General features: G+C 46.7%; 2 protein-coding genes across 6 annotated transcripts; one reads left to right on the top strand and one right to left on the bottom strand.

Annotated features, from left to right (window-relative positions):
• Nucleotides 1-916: 916 nt before the first annotated feature.
• On the top strand, nucleotides 917-16,175 carry CCDC78 (coiled-coil domain containing 78). Of its 5 annotated transcripts, none has more exons than XR_011965490.1 (15): nucleotides 917-1,100; nucleotides 2,487-2,618; nucleotides 3,268-3,354; nucleotides 3,776-3,949; nucleotides 5,152-5,337; nucleotides 5,978-6,028; nucleotides 6,849-6,937; nucleotides 7,902-7,980; nucleotides 8,501-8,626; nucleotides 9,141-9,355; nucleotides 9,710-9,881; nucleotides 10,822-10,865; nucleotides 12,339-12,436; nucleotides 12,629-12,689; nucleotides 13,190-13,267. XR_011965490.1 is itself a non-coding variant. In XM_072601229.1 (15 exons), exons 2-15 carry the CDS (start codon nucleotides 2,550-2,552, stop codon nucleotides 13,534-13,536), a joined length of 1,503 nt encoding a protein of 500 aa, XP_072457330.1. In that variant the 5' UTR covers nucleotides 917-1,100; nucleotides 2,487-2,549; the 3' UTR covers nucleotides 13,537-16,175. The 5 variants fall into 5 exon arrangements, 3 of the variants coding, with proteins under 3 accessions (XP_072457330.1, XP_072457313.1, XP_072457320.1); XM_072601229.1 differs by lacking the exon at nucleotides 12,339-12,436 and adding an exon at nucleotides 13,488-16,175 and having other exon boundaries at nucleotides 13,190-13,290; XM_072601212.1 differs by lacking the exon at nucleotides 12,339-12,436 and adding an exon at nucleotides 13,670-16,175 and having other exon boundaries at nucleotides 13,190-13,290.
• ANTKMT (adenine nucleotide translocase lysine methyltransferase) lies at nucleotides 14,531-20,104 on the bottom strand. Its single transcript, XM_072601346.1, has 6 exons — nucleotides 19,771-20,104; nucleotides 17,592-17,755; nucleotides 17,405-17,509; nucleotides 16,527-16,667; nucleotides 15,551-15,601; nucleotides 14,531-15,030 (listed from the first exon to the last, which is right to left on the bottom strand). Exons 2-6 carry the CDS (start codon nucleotides 17,751-17,753, stop codon nucleotides 14,830-14,832), a joined length of 660 nt encoding a protein of 219 aa, XP_072457447.1. The 5' UTR covers nucleotides 17,754-17,755; nucleotides 19,771-20,104; the 3' UTR covers nucleotides 14,531-14,829.
• Nucleotides 20,105-20,922: the final 818 nt, after the last annotated feature.

Below are 20,922 nucleotides of genomic sequence, written 5' to 3' on the forward strand. Positions count from 1 at the left end.
AGGAAGGGTGATAAGGAGGAGAATAAAAGATGTCATCAGAGAGCTCTATGTCCACAAAAGGGACTGAGCAAAGGATAAGGAATGGAACAGCCTCCATACATGATCCAAACTGTGAAGATGTCTGGAGGAAGGCCCTCAGCACATTGAGTGAAACTGTGGAGGATTTACAGTCAACAAGCATTGACTGAGTACCTATTATGTGCCAGGTATTGTGCTAAGTGCTGGGGATACAAAGACAAGCAAAAAACAGTCCCTGCGCTCAGGGAGCTCACAGTTTTCATGGGGAAGTCAACATTCAAACTATGCACAAAGAAGGTAATTTGGAGATAACCCACAAGAGGAAAGGTACTAGCACTACTGATTGGAAAAGACTTCTTGTAGAAGGTAGGATTTTAGCTGGGTCTTGAAGGAAGTCCAAGAAAAGGCACAGATTACAGTATGAACCACTGCTTTGTTGAGTCATGAATCTATGGAATGATCAAATTATCCATCTTCAGTGCCCATCATATTGTCTTGCACTTTGTAGGCACTTAATAACTTATTTATGATATAGTTATAGAATATCTATATGAGAAAGAATCTCATTGTCCTATGGAAAAAGGCTTGGAACCCCTAGTTTCCAAGTCCCCACTAACTCAAATCACTTTTTATCTGAGCCTCAATTCCCCTGTCTATCCAAATGAGGAATATGGGTGAGCTATTGATGTTCCACCCTTCCCTCTTTCTTTTTATAGAAAAGGAAACTGAGGCTGAGACACTGTAACTTGCCCATAGTTCTTGTATATATGGATTGTGTACAAGATATATTGACCCAGTACTACTTTAGGCATCTTCTGGCATGTTGGTAACATGACACCCATGGGGAGCTTCATCAGGTGACAAAGATGCTGGCAACAGTTCCCCCTAGCAACTGGCAGTGTTGGTAGTAATCCTAGGGGTGACTAAGTGGGGAGGTGGCTTCCCTTCTGTATATTTCCTCTGTTCCTCTGGACCAAGCTCTACTCATCTGGAGTTTTCCGTTTTTCATACCACAGAGAACCAAAGGGGAAGAACTATCCAGTGGGTATACCACCACAGCACAACAGCTAGCAGGCAAGCAAGTGAGTCCTGGCCTATCCCTGGGGGTGGGAGCCCCTCACCCAGGCCTACCACCCTCCTTTTCCTTTCAAGCCTTCTGTCCCACACTAATCCTGGAAGTTGAAGAGGTACAGGAGTGTATATGCTCCAATTCACAGATGTTGGGAAGTATGAAGTTATGAAATGTTGGACTTGTGCCCACAAGCCCAGGGTTCTGATCTGATCCTTGTTGTTGTGTGACTGTTGGAGCCACAACCTCTTGAGGGTTTAGTTTCTAGATCTACAAAATGAGGGAGGAACATGTGAATTTGATAATCTCTAGAATCCCTTCTAGTTCTAATACTTTGTGATTCTGAATTGGGAGCCTAGAAATATGTGCCCATCATCATCTGACTCGATGATTGGCTGAGAGAGAGGGGCATAAAATCATCAGAGGTGAGAGTGCATAGACAGACTCAGAGGGTATGGGGAAGAGGCTTGGGGAAAATTCTGATTTTTCAGGCTGGGTATGACCCATTCCTTCAGGCCCTTTGTGGCCCCTTTATAGGGTGGCTTAAGGAAAGCCAGGAGAGAAGGAGGTGCCTATTCAGCTCCGATATGACCAGCTCTAGGAAAAGGTTAAGGAAAGAGTGTTGCTATGGCTAAAATAAGGTTGGGGATGACTCATATTTTTCAGTTCTCCAGACCTTTCTCCTACACCTGTAATGGTGAACTGGAGGATATTCATTGGAATTTACTGAGTTTCAGCATCTAAGGTCCTTGGAATGAAGGGAATTGCAAAAGGGTGGAGGGTAGGGGTTCTAGGGAAAGGAATGTAAGAATCTGGAGAACTGATGGTTCAGCAGAGATGACACAAGTGAATGATGCCCTAGCACTTTTCTTTTGTCTCTGGAATTGTAGGATATCAGAGGTCAGCATTGAGAGGTACCTTAGAAACCATCTCATTCAACCTCTTTTTATTAAAGAAGAAAATAGGGCCAGTGAAGGAAAGAGACTTGCCCAGGGTCCCACTGCTAGTTAGTGGTTCAGTTGGGACTAACTATAGTACCTCATTCCCACTGCAGGGCTTTTTCCTCTCTAAGACCTAATCAAAATGGTGTCGAGCACATATGGTAAGGGGATGCCCCTAAATCATACATAAAGATCCCTGTGGGCCACATATTGACTTAGTTTTCCAATGTAATGTTAATATTATCTGTTTTCTTGTATCATTTATTTTGTTAAATATCTCCCAGTTTCATTTTAATCTAGTTCTGTATCTGACATCTCTGTTCTGAAGAAGTGGACTGACAAACAGTCCCCACTGTCTGATTGGTCAGAAGACGGTGGAGAAGGGGGTAGGTAGAGGGAGGGAAGAGAGACTATCTAAGGTTAGTCCACCCAATTGCCCCTTCTCCCTGCTGGCCTAGGTCCAGCTGCTGCAACGGAGCCATCAGCTGCCAGGAAGGCTAGGGGAGCTCCATGACACTATAATGCAGATGACCAACTCCAAGACTAACATATCCACCCAGCTGGTGCTGAGTGAGGAACAGAAGCTACAGGTGATCCTTCAGGGGTCAGGGAGGGCATGATAAAAGAGTTCAGAGGGAAGCAAGATACCAATGCCAGTTTATCTTCCATTGTAAGACCCCAACAGGGAAAAGTTCAGGCCCCTTTGTTGGCCATTCAAGGCCCTCTTTAGCTTGCCTTATCTCTCCCTCGTCCCTCACACACACCCTTTGCTACAGCCTGTCTCCTCAACGTCCTTGAATATGCATATCCCCATCTCATTGCCTTTGCTCACATCATTTCCCTTAACTAAAATGCCTGACCTCTTCTGTACTCAGCCCTGACCCATTCTGTCAGGTCCTGAGCATCCCATAAGTTCAGAGTGATCTTATCCTCCTCTGCATTCCTAATTCATTTGTTGTATATAACCCTCATTTGGCATTTGCCATATACTCACAGTATATGTATGTTCATGTATAAGTTTTGTCTCCTCCTTTAAGCTATGAGCTCCCCCAAAACAGGGGCCTAGGTCTGTTCGTTGTTTGTCCCTGTAACAGTGTGCAGCACAGGCCTGGGCACACAAGAGCCAGTGGGCTCCCCATTTCCCATAAAACATAGGAAGCCTCACAAATAATCTTTCCCCCAAGAAACTCAGGACTCAAGCAGCCTTATGACCCACCTTCTTCACCCCCTTCCCACCAGATTCATAAGGAACTCATCGACCTCCAAATTGAAACCAATTGCTTGAGGGAGCAATATGAGACTGAGAGCTTTGAGCTGAAGTGCGAGGTGCCCGTGTCTATGCATACTTATGTGTCTGTGTTTTCGTGATACCCTCTTCCCCATCCTTCTCTAGGACTGGACACAAGGACTTGACACAGAGTTCCCAGCTGGTAAAATGGCAAGCAGAGCAAAGTCCAGTTCCCACTATAACCCTTTGCAGTGATGTTGTCCCCATTTTACAGATGAGAAAATGAACTTGAGTTTGCCTAACATTCCCAGAGTTGCATAGAGTAAGATGTAAAGCCCAGCTCTCCTAACTCCCTACCTAAAGCTTCTTCCATGGAAGTGCTACCAGTCCTAGAACCTCCCAGTACCCCTCCTGGGTGACCTTGGGACCTTGGATGGGGAAGACAGGATGGGGTTGTAGATGAAGACGGGAAGAATAGGGCCATTGCTGCCCTTTCACAGTGGCCCTGCTCCTCCATAGATTCTGACACTGGAGAGCAGAGTCCGAGAGCTGGAACTGACTGGGGAGAAAGCTGGTCATGAGCGGGCGGGACTGGCAGAGCAGCTAAAGCTACTGGAAGGCAAGTGCCAGGAGCAGTCAGATGCCTACATCAGCCTGGAGAACAACTACCAGACCCTGGCCAAGCAACCTGAGGTGAGGGCTCAATTAGTCAGATGGGAATTCTGGGTTTCCTCCTTGGGTCTCCTCCCAGATCTTAGAGGACTAATCATTTTGCATCTGCCCCATGAATTCAGCCCCCTCTGAGCTGTCCTGTCCTGTCCCCAAAGAATCAGAGTAGTCTAGGGAGCAGAGGCTCAGATAATGGCTGTTTCTTCCTTATCTCTACTCCTAGCATATGACTCACTTGACAGGGTCCTGCTAGGAATAAGCTCCCTTAGCCCTGAGGAATTCACCCCAGGCACACTACTCTTAGCTTCCCCTCCCACCTCGGTTCTATCTCTTCTGGGCCACATCTGGAATGATAATAATGGGTAATGACAATAACTAGTCTTTATATCTTGCTTTAAGGCTTACAAAATGTTTTATACATGTTGTCTTATTAGCTCTTCCTAATTCTATGAAGTAGGTGCCATTATTATCTCCATTTTACAGATTAGAAAACTGATGCTGAGGGAGAGTTTAAATAATATGTTAAATATGTCTAAAATAATAATGTCTGAGACAAGTTTCTAACTCAGGTCTTCCTGACTCCAAGTACAATACTCTTATGTGCTCTGCCACCTAATTGCCTGAGTACTTGGAGATGAAGAAATCTAGAGCCCTGAGTTCTAGTCCTAACTCTACTACTTAATTTCGATGTGACCTTGAACAGATCACTTCCCCTCTCTCAGTCTCACTCTTCTCTTCTGCAAACTGAAAGGATAGACTAGACTTTAAGGTCTCTGTCAGCTCCAACATTCCATAATCTGAGCTTCCCTGACCACAAAGACACAAATAGTTTAATTTCAAATATGTAAAAATACTCACATGACTGGGATAGTGAGAAAGGAGAGAAACATAACTTACTAATTTTTTTTAACATAATATTCTTCCCACCTCCATGTCCTTTCCCAAAAAATTATAATCAAGTTGGCCTGGGCCTTTTGGAGGATACCTTCTGCATTCATCCCACTGGCAAAGATGGTATCCATTTTGTGTACCTCACAACCCTTCTAAATCAAAGGACTCATCCTACTCTAGCAGCCTAGGCGAGAGCTGAGACCCAAAGAATAAAACCCATCCTTGGCCTCAGGACAAGGCTGGCAAGGAAGGACACTGTCCTGAGTGCTGAGCACAAATGGAGCACCAAGAGTTGGGATAGAACACAGGACTTTTTTTCCTTTGGTGTCCTACAGGTGCTCCGGAGTGAGGAGCTAAGCTTAGAGCTGTTTACCACATCTAAGAAAAAACATCCTCTCCCAGCCCAGCCAAAACCACCATCTTCTTCCCAACCTTCAGAGTTTGGGGTAGCTGCTGGGATAGCTGCCAAGCCAGTGAGAATCAGACCTTTGGCACAAGGGTTCACTCACCAGAAACTCAAGGTGGGCTATCCCTGGAGGTCCCTCAGTCAGCACCACTGAATGAGAGTTTCTACTGAGGACACATGCCTAAACCACTCAAGCTAGGAAGTGGGGTGGGAGTGTGGGGAGAGAACTAATAATAGTAGAGAGATTTTGCATAGTGTTTATAGGTGCTATCTCAGTTGATATCACAACAACCCTGTGAGAATAAGGGCTTTTATTATCCCCATTTTACAGATAAGGAAACTGAGGCTCAAAGAAGTTAAATGATTTGTCCAGGTTCACAGGGCTAATAAATTTTTTAAAGTAGAATTTAAACTCAAGTCTTCCAGAACTTCATTCATTGTACTACCTAGCACTTCTAAAAATCACTGCCCCTACCCTCACTCAAGTTGCTATTTGGTTAGGGCATTGCAGGGAAAGGAAAATTTCCTATAACATTTGACAGGCAACATATGTGGGCAAATGTGTATAAGTTTCCTGAAAGAGCATATAGAATAAGGAAGTGGGCTAGAATTTAATCTGGGACAACTTCCTGAAGGAGGAGAACTTTGAACAGGTGCTTGGGAGGACAATGACATAGATTAATAATTAAGACCCATGGAAGCAGCTGCTCCACCAGAGCTGGACATCTTTTACTTGCCTTTCCCACTATCTTCAGACAGAAGACATCGTTGCCTCTGAACGGGAACAGAAGAAAATGGAGAAGAAGGCAAGTGTACCAGGCCCAAGTTCCCCTCCATTTCCCTTTGGGGAAGACAAGGAAAGAAGCTGAGCTTCCCTGATCACAAAGATACAAACAGTCAAATTTCAAATGTATAAAATACTCACAAGATTGGGATAGTAAGACAAGAGAGAAATGAAACAACTTACTGATTTTTTTTTAACACAAAATCCTTCCCACCTCCATGTCCTTTCCCAAAAAGTTACAATCAAGTTGGCCTGGGCCTTTGGGAGAATACTTTTTGCATTTATCATACTAGCAAATATGGTATCCCTGTCCCCAGGGAAGATCACAGTGTAGTCAAGGAGATGATCAAGAATGTTTTAATGAGTCTCAAAGACTCTACATCTGGGGAGGAAAGGATTGATCAGTAGATCAAATGGGTAGGATTTTTCCAGGAGCATATCCCAGAAGAGAGATGAGTTTGGGGAAGCATTGCCCAGTGCTTGGGTGGGTTCCTGAGTCCCTAGAAGCACTATGCTCCCAAACATTGTCCTCAGCATGACCCAGTGGTCTCTGAACCAGAATCTTCAGGGCTCTGAAAACTGGGCTAGAAGAACATAGGTCTGGGTATGTGACTTACAATATGTCAAGTAAAGCCTAGTTATAAGATGCCCACTTCTACTATGCAACCTAAGGCTGATTTATATGACAGCTTCTGACAAGTCAACTTATGCCAACTTTGAACATGCCATCATGTATAAATGAATATATAACTAGAAGCAAAACAGTAGCCAACGACTGGGAACAAGAATTGTCTCACTTTAGTCTTTACCCCTTGTATCTCTCTTCCTGGGGATGGCCACAGTTGCTGGCCAGCCAAGAGTACATTCAGGAAGAGATGGAAAAGATGAAGCTACTGCAGAAGACCCATCAGGAGAAGCTGGAGGAGAAAGTGTAAGTGGTCAGACCTGCACAGGGGGAGGGGGTGGCCTTTAGGTTCCAGTATGAAAGAGATTGTTTTGAAAGGAAATAAAAAAGTGTTCTACTTCATTAGTCTGCAGAGCAGTACACTTTTTATAAAACTTAGAATCACAGCACATAGATTATTAGAACTAGAAAGAATCTTAGAACATTCAATATCTAAACTAGAAAAAGGACCTTGGAATGAGACCGAGAGGGAAAATGATTTGTGTAAAATTACACATTAAGTTAGTCCTAGAACTAGGGCTAGAACCTATGTTTTCTTATTCTCATTATAGATTCTTCTCATGCCATCATCATCATACCTTTTGTTACATTCACATATTCCCCCCAAGAAACCATAGAAGTCCAAAACACTAATAAGCTATAGAAGGACAAGGTAGAGGACAGATCCCTACCCATAGACCCATGACACCAGAATCACTTTTACCCTGGCAGCAGGCAGCCTAACACCTTCCCCCAGGGCCAAGTCAAGTGTCCAAGGAAAGGTCCAAGTGCTAAGTTCTGCCTTCCTCATCAGCCTAAGCACCAGAGGGTCTGAGTGAGAAGGAAATCCTTCAGGTTCTTCCTTCTTTCTCAAAACAAGTATGAGCTGGACCACCCCAACCATCTAACCAACCATCACTTCACCCTCTTGCCACCTCATCCCTGACTGCTGAGACCTGGTCATTGGTGGGGAGGAAGAAAGAACAGAGATCCTGGGGCATACCTAGGTACAGAAAGGTCCCATGTTTAGGCACCAGAGAAATGAACAGAGTTTTCGTTCTTCACACACACACACACACACACCCTCTCACACTCTGAGTTGGAAGGACTTTAGGGATGATTATGTCTGGTCCCATGGATTGTGTTTGTCAGAGCTGAAGGATGGGATTGTTAGCACACGGGACTCACTAAATCCTGCCATGAGCCATGCTTGCCTACCCTATGTTTTCAGGGCAGTGCTGGGAAAAGAACTCCAGGATGCCAAACAGGAGATCCGCAGCACACAGCACAAGATGGATGAACAGACTTTGGTGAGCCAGCAATCAATTTTTCCCTAGTGACCCTTCACAGGATGAATCAGAGAGCATTTAGAGCTGAAAAAAGCCTTACTGGTTTTAAAATATTTTATCCCATCATTTTACAAATGAGGAACCTATGGCCCAGGGAGGGGAATGGGTTTGCCCATGGTCACACGGTGGTAGAACCATGATTCAAACCCAGATCTTGAGACCCCAATTTCTGTACAGAATGACTGGGCAATAGAAAACTGGGCTCTATCACTGAGAGTGGGTGTTACATGGGGACCTGAGCAGGTGACTGTGGCTTTAAGCAAATAAACTCATGACTATGCTGGTCATTAATCCCAGACATTTCTCCAGGTTCTGAAAACCAATGTCAAATGTGTGTGTGTGTGTGTGTGTGTGTGTGTGTGTGTGTGTGTGTGTGTGTGCTTTTAAATGCAAACTAGTTTGAGCTATGGCCCAGAAAGCCATGTAGATAAGGGGTTGGGAAGGAGGACCTGCTTCCAAGCATGTCCTCTACTTCCTCCAGGCACTGTTGGCCTCCCAGAAGCAGCTTCAAGAAGTGGAAAGGGAGAATTCCAGACTGCAGCAACAGCTGAAGATGATGAATGAGGAGTATCGCACTAGGCTTCTACACTATGTGAAGAAGATGGCTGTAAGAACATAGGACAACGAGATGGGCAGGAGACTAGATGGGGTCTGGGGGAAGTGGACAAGGCCATTTTTTTATGAGGATTGGGTAGAGAGGGGTTAAGTGAGATAAGCCCATGGGCTTATCTGAGGCAATTATCATCCAGGTTGACCAGTCTATAAGAATCCTGATGATTGGGTACTGGATTATCCAGTACAAAGTAAAGGGACAATTCTTGCAATCAAGGAATAGTTGGGAGTGGTTTGAGGCTGGGTTCTAGAAAATTTCTGGTAGGGGTCATGGAGATCCAAGTGAATTAGCAGTGGGTTCCAAGAGTATTACAGATGGGTTCTGACCATACCCTCAAGATGATTTTTCTTAGTGAGAACTGCTCTTAGGAGAGCCCTTCCTTAGGCAGTCTCACAAGCCCCTGGAAGAGTCTTGTTCTACCAGTGGTCCAGTTCAGCAACATTCCCCTTGGGTTTCTGTGGCTTGTCCAACTAATCACGGTTTCCATTTTTCTGGGGACCACGGACAGTCTTACATAGACAACACTACCCAGGGCCACCAAGGGTCTCAACAGACAGATGTGGCAGAGGCAGGAGCAATGAAGAAACTCTTGGATGGAATGCTAAATGACATGCAGGCCTCAAACCGAAGCCGAGAACAACAACTGGCCAAGGTTGCCCGGAACTACAAAAAAAGGATGGAGAGCCTGATGAAGAGTCATGAGAGCCTGCTCAATGCCTACAGGTTTGGTCTTCCAATACCTCCCCCTAAATGGGCCCAGAGCCCCACCAGGCCAACTCTCTCCCAGCTTTCTGTCCCTAATGCCACTTCCACAGGGTAAAGAGTACAAGGTCAAAAGCTTCAATTGTTTTTTTCCTCTCAAGAAAGGAAAACCTGGGCATGTTCATTTTAGCCCCTTTGTTGGGGGAGGGCATGAAGTGTGGGAAATTCCTTGTAAACCCAGCTCTCTTACAGAGAGCTCACTGGGATAAGCAAGAGTTGGGTAACTACCAACTGTGAACAGGGCCACATCTGGATCCTTCTGGGGTTCTGTGGGCAACAATCAAAGCAGTGGGTGACAGGGCAAGCCTGGCTTAGGGTCCTGAGAGAGCAGATTAAGGCCCAGGGTGGTCCCAACATGGAACCTGGTCCTTCGGAAGCCCATTTCGCCATCAACGAAGATCTTCCGTCCAACCTAACCCAAGAGCTCAACAAGCTTCGTGAAGACAAAGCTCAACTGGAGACTCAGATTCAGGAACTGCAGGCTAAGGTAAAGCTTCAAACCACCTTGACCTCAACTAAATCCACATGACACCTCCAAAAGGCTGTAGAGTTTATTTACTCACAGTTACACAACATGGCACCAATAGAAACCAATGTTCCTGGATGTCCCATATCATCTTATTCAGCCAGTTCAGAACATCATAGAATGTCAGAGCTGGAACAAAAGACAGAAGTTACTGAAAGGAAGATTTTGACTTCATTAAAGGAAAAATTAGCTAGTAGAAGTTCCACACAAAGAATGGACTACTGAGATAGTGAGTTTCCCATCACTGTTCAAGTAGAAGTTAGATAATAACTATTTATTTAGAAATATTCTAGGAGAAATTCCTGCACAAGGTATGAGTGAGACTAGCTAAATGAACCATAAGATTCCTTCCAAACCTGATATCCATCCTGTGCTACATGGGACACAGCAAGAGCCTGGAAAACCCAAAAAGCTTATTTTAGCCTATGGTTTCATCCTCTTTACCCAACACAAAAGCAAAATAGAGTTTTTCCTTCTCCTTGCCCTTATGCCCCAAGGAAAGGGCTCATATTTGTAGATTATAGATTTATAGTTGGAAGTGACCTTAGGGGCTGCTCTGGTCCAACTCTTTCACTTTACATGTAATGAAACTGAGTCCCAGAGAGCACTATACCTAAGGTGGCAAAGGTAGCAAGAGGCAGAGCCAGGAATTAAACCTAGATACTAAATCCAGAGCTCATTCCACTGTGCTATGAGCTAATTAAAAGGTAGTCAGATATCTTTGGGAGATGTTTCTAGTTTTCTGAGGCTATCACCAAGGGCTATCTCACAACATGCCAATGTCAAAGATGACATATAGGATTAAATGAGTCAATGACCTGAGTCAGAGTGGCAAAGAATAAGGAGTGGAAGAAAAGAAGTACTAGGATTGTTTGTGACTTTTTTTGTTTGTTTCTCACAGAATGGATCCAACAAAGCCTCTGATTTGGGGGCATCTTTGCCATGGTGAGTGTCCCTGATATATATGGGATCAGACATGTTCCACAGCCCAAAACATGAGGTATGGTAGGGATGAGTAGGGGTGATAACTATACCCTTATTTGGGGCTAACAGCCCAAGACTTAGAGTGCTGACCTTGAAGAGGAGAAAGGAGGCAATAAGAAGGGAATGAGACAAGTGGAGGAACAACGCAAGAGATATGTGGGTAGACCACCCTCCTCCTGACCTCACTCCTCATAGACTACCTCCTCTCTTTTTCTGAGCATGCCCCAGTATTGGGGGTACCCCAGGCAGACTCAGAAAGCACCAGGCTCAGTCAGGCAACCTGAATACAAATCATGGATCAGCTACAGCATGACTATCTGATGTTTGATAGGTCATGACAATTTTTTGAACTTGAAATTCCTCATCTATCAAATGGAAATAGTGTTTGTCCTGCCCCTGCTCATCTAGCAGCCCAAATGAGCTATTAGGTGTATAATCACTCATTCACTCATTGAACCCTTTGTGTGTGCAGAGTCCTGTCCTTGATGCTGTGTGGATAGGAAGTAACTAATTATACACCAGTAGCTCAGGATAGGCATGTTCCTGTCTGAAGTCAAAGGCAGAGGTTTTCTCAAAAGACCAGCTCCCTGCAGGCATTCCACTGACCACCAGAGAGCATCTGTGCAGCAGCAACAAGGCCCTGGAGGCCAGAAAACAGACTTCTAAAGGAAGGGTCTTCAGATGGAATCTTATTCAATTGTTCTTGCAGCATGGATCTCTTGTCTACAATATCTCTGACAAGTAGTCATTTAGCTTCCAGCTTAAATATCTCCAGTGACTATGAATTCATTACGTTTCACTGAAGTCCATTCCTTTGTGGGACAGCAGAAATTTCTAGCAAATTCTTCCTTAACAGTAGGATTAAGTTAAAAATCTGTGTCCCTATGTTTCCTGTAAAAATGCTGCATTTATTGGATTTCTAGAACTACAGAATTACACCATATTTCACATAGCACTTTTAGGTTGACAAAGCATCTCCCCACAGCAACCCTATGAGGGGGGCAAAGCAACTCCTTATCTTCATCTTGCAGATGAGGAGGGGTGCTCAGAGATTCATCATGGTCAATTGCTGGAGGCAAGATCCAAATTCAGTTCTCTTGACTCCCCCACTCCTGCATTCTTCCCATTCTTTTGTCAAATATGGTGTTCAAGACCAGACACACTATTTTGGATATGGTGTTCTGGATCCTTTGTTTCCATTAATATATGATGGCCACAGTCTATAATAACTTCCTGTATTCTCTACGGTGCTATAGCAATGCCTTGATCATTCTTTTCATCTGGGTCATTCTAATTGCTTGACATGTAGCTTCAGAAGGCTTACAATACTCATAGCTGACATCTTGATAGGACACAAAGCACTTCACTTTTTCTTCTGTGATCTTCACAACAACCCTGTGAGTTAGGCTATGAATTATTATTCCCATTTTATAGATGAAGAAGCTGTGGTAAAGCTTGGAGTCCATAAGTGGCAGAGTTGAAACTTTCCGCAGTACCATGAGGAAGGTGATCAGATCAAGTGCGGCCCAAGGGTACCAAGTTTTTGCTCTACCACATCAGAGATCTAATATATAACCTTCCAAAGTAGGAGGCAATGAGTACAGGGTGGGGCCAGTTGAAGCCAGAGAATAATCTCCAAATGGGTGGAGAGTCCTATGTGCCTGCCTTGTGAGATCAGAGACCAACTTGCATTACTATATCTTACACACGTTCTTCTCTCCTAGGGACAAAGTGGTCTGGACCAAAATACAGAAGCAGCTTCAAGAGTTCACCCAAAACACTCAGGTAGTAGATGTTCCAGAGGGAAGACTCTAGGGCTGATCCAGTAACTTCCTATGCCTAACAATCTTCCAATCCTCCTCTACTCACCCTCCACCATCTAGGTGCCAGTCCAAGGGATGAAGGAGTTAGGAACTCAGATCAAATCTGTTTCCTCCCCTTGAGAAAGGACAGAAAAGCTAGGGTTCCCATCACAGATCCTTGAGCATAAGTCTTACTGCAGCTGGGGGTATGATCCTCTCTCAGGGAGATGTACTAGGGCTATACCTAGTTGGTGAATGTAAGAAACAGGACCTAACAACTAAAACTATTAAAATATGGAATGAGCTACCTCTTTGGGTAGCGAGTTCCCCATCACAAGAACCATTCAAACCTAAGTTGAATGGTCAATTGTCAGGCATGTTGTAGATGGGCATCTTGCTTTAGACAGAATTTGCAAAGGACCTTTGAGATCCTTTCCATTGTTGAGATTCTGTGAGTCTGTTTTCTCTCCTTGTTACACTCAGAGTGAGCTAGAGAAGGAGAGGAGCCATTTGTGGAGCCGGGCCTTGGTGGCAGAAGAACAACTCTCACAGCTGCAAGAGTATGTGGACAAACACCTAGGCAGGTGAGCAAAGATAGAGCTGTCCCACGGGAGCCCAGAACTATGGTTACATGGCTCTACTGGAATGGCAGGGCCACTCTCCCCACCTGACCCCTTAAGAACCCTCAGACTTTTATCACCTCACTTCCCAAAAGCCACCTTCATCATCCCACTCAATAAGGCACAAAAATGTAGTTGTTTCTCTGAAACCTTTATTTCAGGATGTTCACTGCACTCAACAGCCCTTCTGTGCCTGCCTCTTCCACATAGGCCGCAGGGAGTAATGACCTTTCTTTCAAAAACACCAGGCAACTAGTAGCCTAGTGCTTGCCCCATCAAAACCAAGACCCTCCTGGGGATTGTGTGTTCTCTCCCCATTACCCTTCCCTGCCTCTCTTGGCAGAAGCCAAGTAAAGAAGAGTATCCTGGTGGTGAGCGTATTGTTACCTGGAAATCCAAGTCACCTAAGAACTAGGATGATGCCATCAGGATAGATGCTAATCCCAGCAGCAACCTAAGGAAAATGTGAATCATCATATCTTGCAACATTCAGAGACCTAGTTAATCCCTGAGCGAAAAAGGCCCCTTGACCGAAGGGTCAGAGCTCCCAGGCAGGGGTTCAAAGGCATAGAGACGTAACCTAGAACAAAATTGTCTTCCCTGGATCCTCTCTACAGGTACAAGCAGGAGATCTTGAGGCTAAGGAAGCTTCTGGGGAATGAGTGCTCATAGGCAAACGAAGCCAGTTTCCTTAAATCCCCAGAGTCAAAGCATCACCAACCACTTAGCTGTGACTGCTCAGCCTACTCCCAAGAACCAGTTGGAGGCACTGGCCCTAAAAGCCTATAGGCAGGGAGCTCTACATGGATTTCTGGAGTATTAGGGACAGGAATGAACTCTCAATCTGCAGGTGGGAAGAGTCTAATTTTCTCAGAATTCTGTGCCTAGCAATACTGTTAATGCCTTATGCCTTCCTACAGTGGTGTTGGACCTTGAACTAGGCCATCACTGTCACACCAGGAGGCACCTAGAACAAGACTCCAAACTTTGGGGCCTTGTAGCCTGGAATGCTCTAAATTCTCTGTGCCCTGAAGCCCACTCACAATAAGGTATGAATGGGCTACCTAATTTGGAGTGTTTGAGAGGAAAAAGGCATCAGAGGAAATAAAACAACCTGGGGTTTAGAAAAAACTATAGAGGGGAATAAAAGTAAAGTAGTTGTGGGGAGGGGATACTAAGTTCCAGTGGTAATCAAGAGAGCATCAAAATGGAAAAACACTTTTATTGTGTTCAAATGTGAACCACAGGAAACAAGTTTCAATTCCTGGCCTCAAGCTGTCAGTGAAAGTCTTCAGAAGTAGTCCTGAATTTCCCTCAGTGTTGGCTCCTAACAATCATGTGAGCCTCAAGTACAGTGACCAGGATCAACTCCAGCTTGGAGTACATCCTGGTTCTCTGTCGTTAAGGGAGGTGAAATCCTTGCTTCAAACAAGGGCTGCTGAGGTGCCCTTACATATACAGTGGAGTGCCCCTCTCACGAAGAGAGCTAGACCTCCCCAAAACCTAGACAGGTGTTCCCTGGAGGAAGGTGGATTCCCTCATCTCCATGTTTTGCCGGATGAGTCCAATATCATAAGCCCAAACCTTGTCCAGGCCCTCACCAACTGTGGCTGTTGGCTCCCAGTTGGGAAAAGGGAATCGACCAGATATCACTCGGGCCTTGTTGGGCAATTCCGCTAGTAATTTGGTTTCCAGGAGAGGAAGCTGTGGAAAAAAGGCCAAGTCAGGAGAGAAGTAACCTGTAAAGGGCATTGGGGGTGGGGGGAAGGTGGGTGAGGGGACTCAGTAACAAGGATAAAGGGACTGGTTTAAAGCACAGTGTCACAGGAACTAGGAAAAAGTTGATCTGGCCTCTGCAGGCTGAAGTTCAAAGCCAGTAACTCTGTAGCCTAGTCTGCCACCCTAGGGTCAAACAAGGTCTTCCCAAGGATCTTTAAATCTGGTTGCTATACTCTCCTCCAAAGTGTTCCCATCCCATCTCACAGACATTGAGATGTCTTTGGGGTTCCTAGCAACATCCAATGCCAGCCCATTTGGGAACAGCCTGCTGATTTTTCACGGGGACTGCTACAGAAACAAGCAGACATTGGCTGGGAAGCCAAACAGATGGGGCACTGGCCCGCAATGCAACAATTACCTCAGTTTGAATCATTCCCTAGCCCTGGGAATATTTTAGTTCAACAAATCCCATGGCCCTAGAGCCTCTGGAAGTGCTCAGACATACCACACTGGGAGCCAGGAAGACTGTGACGTTTTTGCAGTCAGCCAGGTTCACCTACAGAAGAGATATGGCTGCTTAGGATAGATGAGGACAAGATGACAGCCACAAGGGACTCGGAGACTGCTTGGCAGATGTCTTCTACCTTTGTAACACCTAGAAAAGGGAACCTTTGTGCTCTACCTGGGGGGCCTAGAGACCTGTAAACCTGTATATTTCATATTCCCAGAAATTAGGATGGTTTCTTAACTCCAAGGAGACCTTCCATTGCTCTTCTTCCTCTGCTGATGGCCTCCAATGCCAAGGTCAAAGTTATGCTAAACCAATGACTGCTTTTAGTCTTTGAAAACATCTCTCTGGCTCTGCTGTCCCCAAAGATAACGAAGTATCTTATTAGCAAGGGGAGAAATATCTTAAGTCATCCAAACTAGAGTGTGTTTAACCAATTTAGAGAGGCCAGAGGACCAGATCCCCTAGACCACAGAATCACTTAGGGAATAGGAAGGTAGTTCATTTCCAAGTGGCTTGGAAATCTATGTTATTCCTCTAACACAGATCTGACTAAGGGTACTAGATAAAATGAGATAATGGAAAGAGGATTAAAGAGGCTGAAGTCCCAGCTTGCTACTAATTCACTGTGATCTTATGGAAGTTATTTTCCCTGTCTGGGTTTTAGTTTCCTCCTCTATAAAATGGGGGGTGTAGGTGGGATTGGAGTATATGATCTCTTTTATAAGATCCTTTTCAGGTCTCAAAGTTTTTAACTCTTCAAGATGTGTGGGAAGATGAGAAGGATAAAATAGCCACCTCCTACCACTAGATTCACTAAGTCCCTGGCCCTGGTCTCTTAACTCTAGCTTGGAGTAGGCTGGCTTCCTGAGCCAATCAGTACTCATGTGCACTGTTGACCCCTGTTACCCACCCCAACTGACTGGAATCCTGAACTACAGAGAGAGAAGGAAGGATATAGAGCTTCAATTACCTTCCAGAGATCCTCCTTCTGGTAGGAAACCTTTCGAGAACAACCAGCCCGCCACGCATGGAACCAGGAAAGCCAAATAAGCCAGGGGTTCAGTTCATAACCCACAACAGGATGGAAGCCTTGTCTGTATGCTGCCAAAACCTATAGTACCAAACAATGAGCACTCCCTACCATATCCCTTAAGGATCAGGGAAGGTGTAGGCTGGAGACAAAGCAAAGCTAGGTGTCATGAACTTGAGCAAATCTATGGATAGGGAAAAAGCAGTACAGAGGGAATGGTGTCCAGAAGAGCCTCTAACCTGGTACAGGGGACTGGGGCTTACAAGATGAAACATGGAAAAAGAAATCCAATCCTTTAACGTGATATTCAAGGCCTCCACATTCTAGCTCCAACTGACCTACCCATTATTCTCTGAGCTTCTACTACCTTCATTGCCTTTGCTGATACCCTTCCCTTTGCCTGGAATGTTCTTCCCCTGACATCTGCCCATTGAAATCTTACCCATCCCTTAAGACCCAGTTCCAATGCCATTTCCTCCATGAACCTATCCCTCTCTTACCAACTGGAAATGATCCCTCTCCACAAATCTCTCATTACATTTTGTTTGTACTTATCTCATGCACTCATCATATTATTTTGTATTAGTTAACCCGTGCTATGTTTTATCCCTATCCTCTTATCAACTTCCCCTGAAAATACTAGACTGGACTCTCCTTGAAAGTAGTGACCACATCTCTATATGCCCATCAGCGCTGAACTCTGCTGATAACAGATGGTCACTAAATGTTTGCACAATATGCTGAAATGAACTGAGAGTAGAGTAGTCTGAAAGGAACTCTATGCCCCAACCAGAAAGAGGATTTTTTTTCCTTCTTACAATCCTGCCGTCACCAGAGCCCAAGTCCACCATCTTGCCAGAGCGGCCCCGGAGGAGAGTCATGACATTCTCTACATGTTGCCTACTTGCTGGAACATAAGGCACCTAGAAAAAAAAGCACATAGAGCACAAACTTGGAAGCTGCCCAAGTTGTCTTCCCCTTTTCTCCCCACCATGGCCAACCTACCTGAAGCTTCAGGGGCACTTTCCGGAAACCAGGCATAAGGAAGACTGCCCAGACAGTATAGGCAAATAAGCCAGTGCCAGCTGCCACTTGTAAGATACCCGGTGCCCCAAGGTGGCGTTCCTGTATTTCTGCCATGGCTTCCCCAGGATCATCTTGGTCCATTTCTAGGGGAGCAATATGGAAACTAGCTTCTAAAACCCACCTTTCTACCCCTTTCCTCTACTGGCCCCTCGCTATTTCTCTTCTTCCCCATACCCCGAACCTACCCCCCCTTCTCCCCACTCCTCCACTTCCTTTCTGAGGAGGGGCCTTACCAGTCAAGGCAAGGACAGTTAAGCCCTTGGCATACAAAAAGCTTAATAGTCACACTGATAATGAATCACCCCACTCTACAGGCTAGCATATAAAAGTGTGATGCCGAACCAGTTAGCCTGCAGAATACATTGTGTCATCAACTCCAGTGTATTGGATCAATCTGACAAAGAACAACCCACTTTGGAAGCCACTGGAGCTAAAAAGTGAGGGCATTAGCACATGTAAGGAGTAAAAGGGATAATGGTTTTTAAAGTACTGGAGCTATACTGATTTTTTGCACAACAGAAAACCCATTAAATACAAAAAAATCATCATAACTACTGGTAAAAGTTATAACCACTTATTACTGCTATTAAAATAATTGACATTATTGTGAAATCAGAGGAGTGAAGTATAAAACCCAAGTCAGCTCCCTCCCAGCTCCTCAATGCCCCTTAAACCATGCTTCTGTAATCATCTAGAAGGCCTGAGCCCTCTACTCCACACCATCCCCAAAACGAGACAAAGTGCAACGTGGATGTGCCTTACTTTAGGAAAAAGATTTTTACAAAATTATAGAAAGTCAGAGATGGAAGGGGCTTCCCCTTAAGAGAGCCTCTAATTCAAACCTGCTTCCTAGTAGTCACTAACACCCAGAAAGGGGAAGAAATCTGCTCAAGTTCCCACAGTGAGTCAGTAGCAGAACCAGGTTTGCAAACCTGGGTTCTTTCCATCATGATGAAAACTTCTAAAATGAAATTCTATGATGCTAACCCTATTTTAAATATCCTATTTGGATTTGCTATTTAAAGGAACTCTGTGATGTATCCTTTTATAATCACCCCTTTCCCTCAACCTTGTTTGTCCTTTATGCATGCAATTTTTAAACTTGTCTAAAGCAAGACTCAGAATCTGAGAGTTGGATTAGACCAGTTCAAAATATAACTTAATGAGAATCCCTTCTACAATGTAACAAATAAAGAAACATTTTAAGTCATTCAAAGGAGACTCTGACCGAATCATGGTCTTCCAGCCTTTCTCTGATGACCTGTAGTGCCAGGACCCACTACTTTGCCAGGCAGCTAATTCTACTTTGGTTGGGTAAATGCTAGTTTTTCCTTCCCAGAGACCCTAAATCAGGCTCTCTGACACTTTCACCTATGGTTTCTAGTTCTATCCTCGGGTGAAGCAGAACAAGTCCCTCCCCTCTTCCATGTGACCACCCCTCAAAGAGCTGAGGTCAGCTCTCAGGTCTCTGCAGGTTTTCTCCAAATGACCCCAATCCTTTCATTGATCCCTGGGGCGTGAATGGCCCTTCATCAAAGGCCCTCCTTTACACGCAGTGCCCAGAACTGACATATTGCAAATGCAGTCCGGGCGAGGCAGAGAGAACACGGCGGGGCCAAGGATGGCAGTGCCCCCTCCTGGAGGCTGTGCCACGCTTACTGCGGTCAAGGACAACGTGACTGGCGTGCCTTTTCTGCATTCTGCCCAGAATGAGCGGGGCCTCCAACCCCCTCCCTTCAAACCTGCCCAAGCAGAGCGGAGGGGCCGGGGGAGGGGGCCGGGGAGGTGTGCCCCACGGGCCTCCCCCTCCGTGGATGCCGCGGCCCTTCCCTGCCGGACCTCCGCCGCCTCCCCCCGTTCTCTTCCCCTCCCCCGCCCTGCCCGGGCCTCCGCGTCTTTCAGGACAAAACGCCCCCGAGCGGGGAGAGCCCAGAGTCTCTTTCCAGGGGCAGGGCCGAGGCCGGGCCTCAGGCCTCCGCCCCGCACAGGCTCCGGCGGGTCCTTTTCTCCGCTGCAGGAGCCTGGGGAAGCGGGGGGGGCCTGGGGTGGAGCCTCGGGGGGGGGGCAGCGCCATCCGCCCTCCCTTCCAGGTTCCCACCTCACTGGGGGGCGGGGGCCGGAAGCGGCCCCCGCTCCCCGACACCACCGCTCCCGCCGGGGAGGACTCGGCACGCAGAGTCTCCGCACGCTTTGTCCCGCCTGTTTCCCAGGGCCCCCACACGAGTCCGAGGCCAATCCCCTCGGCCGGGCCGCAGCCGATGGGGCGAAGGGGGCGGGGGTAAGCGGAAGGTCAGGCAGGTCGCCAACGGTCACCCGGAAGAGAGTGCGCTGCCCGGGTCGGGCCGGCCGGCGCGGCGCGTGACCTCCTCAGGAAGTGGAGCGCGTGCGCGAGAGTCGGCCGGGGAGGCCCCGATCGCGTCGCTCGCCGTCACCTAGGAGACGACGAGGGCCGAGAGAGCGCAGCGCGTGCGCCCCTCCCTCGCGCACCTAACGGTCCCCCGGCCCTCGGAGCCTGCGGGGGAGGAGCACGTGGTCAGCCTGCCTCTCTCCACGCGGCCGCCCGGGAGCGTGGGGGTAGGGAAAGGCTGGGGTCGTCCTCCCGTGCGCCCCAAAAGACAGCAGCGAGAGGCTTTCCAGCTCCTTTACTCTCACCAGGCCATCTTATCAAAGGCCTCCTGGGTTCCAGGCACGGTCCTCCAAGTATGGGGAGCACAAAGACGAAAGCGGGACGGCCTGGCCCCGGGGGGCTTCCATTCTGGGGGGAGGGGCGGCACCCCAGAGGGACGCGTACGATTACCTAGAAAATGCGTAGGAAACGAACCGGGCCGGGCTGGGGAAGGCAGGAAACGCCCCGAAGCACTTGTGGAGCCCTTCCCTGGGTCCTAGGTACCCTGCTAGGTGCAGGGGGCACCCCAACCCCTTCCTTTTATGGCTGGCGGGGCCCCTGCTCTGACCCTCTTACAGAGCCGGGAAGAGGGATACCCAAAACTTAGCCCCAGGCTTGTCTGGAAGGCCCCCAGATTTAGAACTTAGGAAGATGATTGTTGGGGTTCAGCCACCCCAAGCTGAAGCATGCTCATTCCAGTTGGGGGTTCGCAGTCCTGATCCCAGCGCTTGGTTCCTGTCCGCACAAAGAGGGCTGTTGTTGCCTGGGACCAAGCAGTTGTCCAGAAGAGTCCTCCCAGAATGGGGAGGACAGGGTGTTGAGGGGGGCACCCCCCTTGGTGCCTAATCTCAAAGGAGAAAACAG

This window comes from Notamacropus eugenii, chromosome 1 (genome assembly GCF_028372415.1).
Source record: "Notamacropus eugenii isolate mMacEug1 chromosome 1, mMacEug1.pri_v2, whole genome shotgun sequence".
Lineage (NCBI taxonomy): Eukaryota > Metazoa > Chordata > Mammalia > Diprotodontia > Macropodidae > Notamacropus > Notamacropus eugenii.

Excerpts from the sequence above, each read along its gene's own strand:
- CCDC78 (XM_072601212.1), top strand. The coding sequence starts at position 2,550 with ATGCAGATGACCAACTCCAAGACTAACATATCCACCCAGCTGGTGCTG. Across the intron at positions 5,338-5,977 it reads TCACTCACCAGAAACTCAAG|ACAGAAGACATCGTTGCCTC; the intron begins GTGGGCTATCCC and ends CACTATCTTCAG. Across the intron at positions 9,882-10,821 it reads TTCAGGAACTGCAGGCTAAG|AATGGATCCAACAAAGCCTC; the intron begins GTAAAGCTTCAA and ends TGTTTCTCACAG.
- ANTKMT (XM_072601346.1), bottom strand. The coding sequence starts at position 17,753 with ATGGACCAAGATGATCCTGGGGAAGCCATGGCAGAAATACAGGAACGC. Across the intron at positions 17,510-17,591 it reads AAGTGCCCCTGAAGCTTCAG|GTGCCTTATGTTCCAGCAAG; the intron begins GTAGGTTGGCCA and ends TTTTTTTTCTAG. Across the intron at positions 16,668-17,404 it reads GCTCTGGTGACGGCAGGATT|GTTTTGGCAGCATACAGACA; the intron begins GTAAGAAGGAAA and ends TTGGTACTATAG.